General features: G+C 33.7%; 1 protein-coding gene across 1 annotated transcript; it reads right to left on the reverse strand.

Annotated features, from left to right (window-relative positions):
• Nucleotides 1-1,288: 1,288 nt before the first annotated feature.
• LOC102631055 (probable glutathione S-transferase) lies at nucleotides 1,289-3,143 on the reverse strand. The gene is made up of 2 exons (XM_006477952.4): nucleotides 2,727-3,143; nucleotides 1,289-1,967 (listed from the first exon to the last, which is right to left on the reverse strand). Exons 1-2 carry the CDS (start codon nucleotides 3,039-3,041, stop codon nucleotides 1,623-1,625), a joined length of 660 nt encoding a protein of 219 aa, XP_006478015.2. The 5' UTR covers nucleotides 3,042-3,143; the 3' UTR covers nucleotides 1,289-1,622.
• Nucleotides 3,144-5,638: the final 2,495 nt, after the last annotated feature.

Consider the following 5,638-nt stretch of genomic DNA (forward strand, 5'->3'; position numbering starts at 1 on the left):
TATATCATAAAATATAATATAATACAGTGCAGGATCTACCTACGTTACAACAGTGGTATCATACCACAGTTTTTATCTTTATTCAGTTGAGTGTTGGATGTTTTACTGGTCAATTTAATGGCTGAAATTAATTATTAGATAATTGATGCGGCAACCTGCAACCGTTGGAGCCGGTTGCGTTTTAATGTAATGTAATATCATTTGCGAGCTTGTGGTGAGAAAGTTTGTTGTACTGCATCAATGGAACTGATTTCATCTCAAATCGATATGGAGACAGCAAAATAAGACAAAAAATTGGAATTAGGGTTTAGTTATGTTAGTCGCAATTAAAAATTTATGATGACTCGTAATGTGAATATGGCGTGTGTCTTGTAGGCAATCGACGACGAACTTATAATCAACAAGGCAAAGGGCAATCGGAAGTCGGTGCTGAATTTTTAGGCACACATGAAATCAGAGAAGTGAGATTGGTAACGAGGAGTCGTTGGTTAATTTAATTGCAACGAGCATTGGATTGAAGGAGGAAGATGCAATAAAATTCTTGCAGAATAAATGAAGATTGGCCTTGCATAAGGAAATCGAGAAACAATGAGAGGCATGAAAGGACAAACAATGAGGGCATAAGCTAGTGCAATTGTCCAAGCAATATAAGTCATTTTCATTTTTTCTTTCGTCTTCGTGGATTATGCAAGCGTGGAAGAACTTTTCAGTGAACAAAACTTCAAGCCAACGAGGAAGATGTGAAGAAACCCAGCATATATACGCGACTGCAACAATTATTCAATTTGATTTTCAGAATAAAATAACAAATTAAATTGCAGCATGAGATATATTAAAGCTGCACAAGACTATAGAGCAATGAACAAATTAAAGAACTCCACCATGAAATGATTTGAGATATCTTTTGATGTTTGATGAGAGAGCAAATTTGGTCAGGATTTATGGATATACAGAAAGAGGAGCGTTAGAAAAGAAAACGGTGCATAAGATTGTCCCTTTATCCATTTGGCCTTTGGCAGGGGCTTCCTTTGATTTTCACCTGGACTTCATAAATTCCTCAAATTTCCTTCTTGATAACAGTAATCTTGCGTTCGGAGAGAGGTGAGTCACCGTATTTCATCACATCCAAATTTACTTTTTCTTAATCGATTTCTCCGGTCTTATACAACACAAACATGGCCATCTCTTCTCCATTCGATTGGTTGCTTTAAATCCAATGGCTATATTAAATGAGGACAAAAATTGTGGTATAGTACCAATGTTGTAACATAGGTGGATCCTACAATGCAACACCAAATATTATACAATATTATTATAATACAACATAATATAATACACATATATTAAAATAATACAATAAAAATACACAATTCAATATACTAAACACACTCTTCGTGATTACCATACACTAAGATAACAACAGTAGGGGACAAAATTAATTGTCCTTTATTGGATTATTGGAGCTTATTTTTACTAGGGAAATACAACAATCCGAATACAAAAACACAATAGGAAAACAACCATCACAAGCCAAACCAACATCAACCACCTAAAGAATAAGCAGGCAGCACGATTGCGCTGCTTGACTTATTCTCAGCTCCTAGGTATGTCCCTTTTTCTCTCTACTCCAATCCTAAATTTGTCCTCATCACTGAAACAAATTCAAACACTTTCTTCCCATCAGGAAGTGCCTTGGCAACAGTCTCCCTCTGCAAGCATCTCTTCACCCAAGCTATGAACTTGGGGCACTCAGCCTCGACGCTGAACTTTCCACATGTCTCATACGTGTAAAACCAACAATAGAATGGGATCAAACTTAAATCCACATACCCAAAATTGTCTCCTCCAAAGAAAGGCTTGTCTCCAAGCTGCCCTTCCAAAGTCTTCAGAACTTCAAAGAACTCCTTCTTAGCTGCCTCCTGCTCTTCTCCCTTTGTGGTCCATGTCTTCCTCGAAGAATCGTACATCTGCAATTTACTTTCAATATTGTATCAGAAAATCTGTCCGAAAATGGATAAAATTTAACACATTCAGGTTCAGTATCCATTTCAAGACAACAAAATCAGCAACAGGTAGGTTACAGTCTTACACTTAGCTGCAAAACTATGTAGAGGCCAAGAAACATCCAGAAAAATAAAGGACTGAATTGAAATTTTACTAACTTCTAAGCATATCTTAAGATTTTCAAGACTAGATTTTACCATCTCAAAAATATAGATCCCACAGACATCCAGCTATTCCTTAAAAAAAAAAATATATATATATATATATATATATATATATATATATATTTGTAAAATCACACCCACTAAAGCTCAAACCAAGAGCTAAACATTAAGAAGGCCACTACTTACTACCCTTACTACTGAAACTAGACTTTTAACTGCAAATATTCAGCCTACTCTAGTTTATAGTATTCTCACTATGATCCTCATCGTTGGCCTCTCAGATTTACTGATTTTTTGCTGCAACCTACTAAAGTTTATAATATCTGCATCATAGTCCTGCAACAACCAAAATCTTCAACTCTGTAGGGGACATCTTTTCCCCCTCCGTTCAATGCAATCCCTGTTTATTTGTAGTCAAACAACAAATCCATGACATCTACTCGACAATGAAATATTTTAATAACAAAATTTCGGCTTCTATTTTAATAAAATTACAATTAAATCTAAAATTGAAAAAATACCCATAAACATACTTCAGAAAATCAACAACAAAGTTACCTTCTTGTCAATGAAATCTACCCAGAACCTAGCTTGAGCTCTCTGGTAGGGATCAGAGGGAAGCAATGGAGCCTTGTCCTTCCACACTTCATCAATGTACTGAACAATGATGGGTGACTCACAGACCGGTCTGCCGTTGTGGATGAGAACCGGGATCTTCTTGTGAACGGGGTTCATCTGCAGAAGCAGGGGGCTCTTGTTCTTCAAGTCCTCTTCCTTGTACTCATACTTGACGCCTTTCTCCGCCAGAGCAATCCTGACCCTTATCCCAAACATGCTGGGCCAGAAATCCAACAGAACCACTTCGTCCGCCATTGTGACAGAAGCTTACTAAGAGTCAAGAGTGAATAAATGAAAAGACAAGACAAACACGCCGAAAGTAAAGTTACGAGAGTGTAAATTTATATCGAAATGTTTGCACCAAGTGGGTTTGGACTTATCAAATGTTTAAGTTGACGTCTCCTAAAAAGACAAAAAAATGTTGGAGATGACCGTACGTGGCTAATATGTGGCGTCTTTTCCTCTCCAGAAATATCGATCTTCTCCTGGCCTCTTCGGGTTCAAAATAATAAATAATAAATAAAGTGAAGGTGTAAAACATTCTAGGCTCTTCCATCTCCAGGATAGGTCATAGCTTCCGTCACAATCACGTCCTAATTTTGTTTTGTATTAAAAGATACTCATCCCAAATTTTATTGTAATTGATATGATATTCATTAAATATTGATAATTTTTTATAATGATCATATTATTTTATTAATTAATTGTTGAATGTCTTATTAATTGAGATAGTTTTTGTGACAAAAATTTAAGTTTTGTAGTATTATTCATTTTTTTTCACAATATTTTCTTTAATGAGGAGGTTAACAGCCATCGCTTAATAAAAATTTCATTTAACGAAATTTAGATGGCAATTTAAGAGCTAATTTGATAATACTGTAGTTTTATTAATATTTATTATTAATTGTATTACAGAAATAATCAATTAAAAATAGAATCAACTAAGCAGTTAGTAAAATTCATTTTTAAAAGTGTTGTAAATTTTAGTTAGTAAAATTTATTTTTAAAAGTGCTGTAAATTTTAAAATCAGTCGTATATGTTTTATAAATTTTATTGTTGAATTATTATAAGAATAAATATAATTAAAATAAAAATAATATTAATAAAATTTATTTGTACATTTAAGAATATGTATATATGTGTTGGTGGTAAAATGTAGACTAGAGTTATTGAGGGCATGACATATGGGGAGTATGACTCAGGACCCGATAAACGATGTTGAAAATGTTAGCCTAAAGGGCTACACATAATGTAATTTTGATGATAACAAACATGTGTCTTAAGTAAATTTAATAAATATTGTATTTCACATTTTCACTAGTTTTTAAAGGATAATATTTATGCAAGTGAATCAAGTGAAATCAAGCTCAAGACACTCAATGGACAACGGCGACATCAAGAATATAGTTTAGAGCTCAACGAACAATTAGTGCGATAAATTCTTGTAAAGCCGGTATGATTTAATTGATGCATGATTTAGCATTTGAGAAGCTCAAGAGATTAATTTAATTAAATACTTTTCATAAACTAAAAGGTTTTATTTTTATAAAGTAAAGTATTTTGTGGATTTAAGTAATTTGGACTTAAATGCTAAGATTTGAAATCTTTGATTTTAAATAAGTATTAAATTTCGGAGTTAGACGTTTTTACAAACATTTGAAATGTTTTGGGCCATACTATAATTTATGAATATTTTGGACTAAAGTGAAAGGTTTTGAGAACTTTGAAAAATATGGGTATTATGTTGAAAAGGACCTTTGTGTGAAACAATAAAATCTTTGGGGTCATATCATAATTTCAGAAAGTTTAGGAAAGACAACTATTCTTAAGAAGTTCTGAAATTAAACCTATTTGTAAAGTTTTCTGACATTTTGGGCTATAATATAATTATAGAAAGTTTTAGACCAAAGTATAATTTTAGTGAACAGTATTACTGTAATAAAATTTAAAAATAACAGTAATATTACTGTTCCTAAGCGGCTAGCCGAATAATCAAGCGGCTAACCGCTTGAGAGCTAGAATTTACCTATAACGGTTAGTTTTTGGGCTTTCACTATAAAAACTCAACTCAAACTTCATTTTAAGAACGAATACAAGCAAATATAAAATCATATAACATATATTGAGCTTTCATTTCGTAAATCATCATTTATTGAATCATTATTGAGCTATAATTTGTTATCCACTCTTAAAGAGAGTTTCATTGTTGTGATTTTCATTTCTCATCAAATTGTGAGTGTACAAGTGTGGGAAACACTTAGGGTGAAGAGATTGGGGATATAATCTCTTGTTGTAAAGGTCCATTGATACCTTGGAAGTCAATTGTAAACATTTGAAGCCTTGGGAGGCTTGGATAGTGAAATCCTCAAGCCGGGTGAGCTTGGAGACGTGGACGTAGGCAGGGATAGCCGAACCACGTACAAATCCTTGTGTTTGTTTTCTCTTCCCTTACTCTTTTAATATTGTGCTTGATTGAATTTATTATTTTCATTTGATTAAGGCAATAGATTAAATTGTTGTGCTAATTGTATTGCATAAATTTTAAAATCTCAATTCACCCCCTCTCTTGGGTTGCATAACTTGCATTTAAGAAAAGGTAAGATGAAATAGGAAAATCTTGAAGAGCTAGCCTCAACCATCCAAATTGTCTAAGAGTAACAGAAAAATGCATTCTACAAGACCACAAGACAGTGACAGACATGCCAAAGCCACCATGCCATGCCGCAGTGCCCATCTGGACTGTCTCTAGAATATCTCCTTACAAGTTGTCAAAGTCATAATTAAGAAAGAGGAACGACACACAAAACCACTTGCACCATCTCAAGTGAAGTTAGGTGCTTCTCAGGCCAAT

This window comes from Citrus sinensis, chromosome 3 (genome assembly GCF_022201045.2).
Source record: "Citrus sinensis cultivar Valencia sweet orange chromosome 3, DVS_A1.0, whole genome shotgun sequence".
Lineage (NCBI taxonomy): Eukaryota > Viridiplantae > Streptophyta > Magnoliopsida > Sapindales > Rutaceae > Citrus > Citrus sinensis.

What these genes read in the sequence shown, in the direction of transcription:
- LOC102631055 (XM_006477952.4), bottom strand. Translation starts at nt 3,041, where the DNA reads ATGGCGGACGAAGTGGTTCTGTTGGATTTCTGGCCCAGCATGTTTGGG. An exon ending in TAGATTTCATTGACAAGAAG is followed by an intron (nt 1,968 to 2,726) that starts GTAACTTTGTTG and finishes AGTAAATTGCAG; the next exon opens with ATGTACGATTCTTCGAGGAA.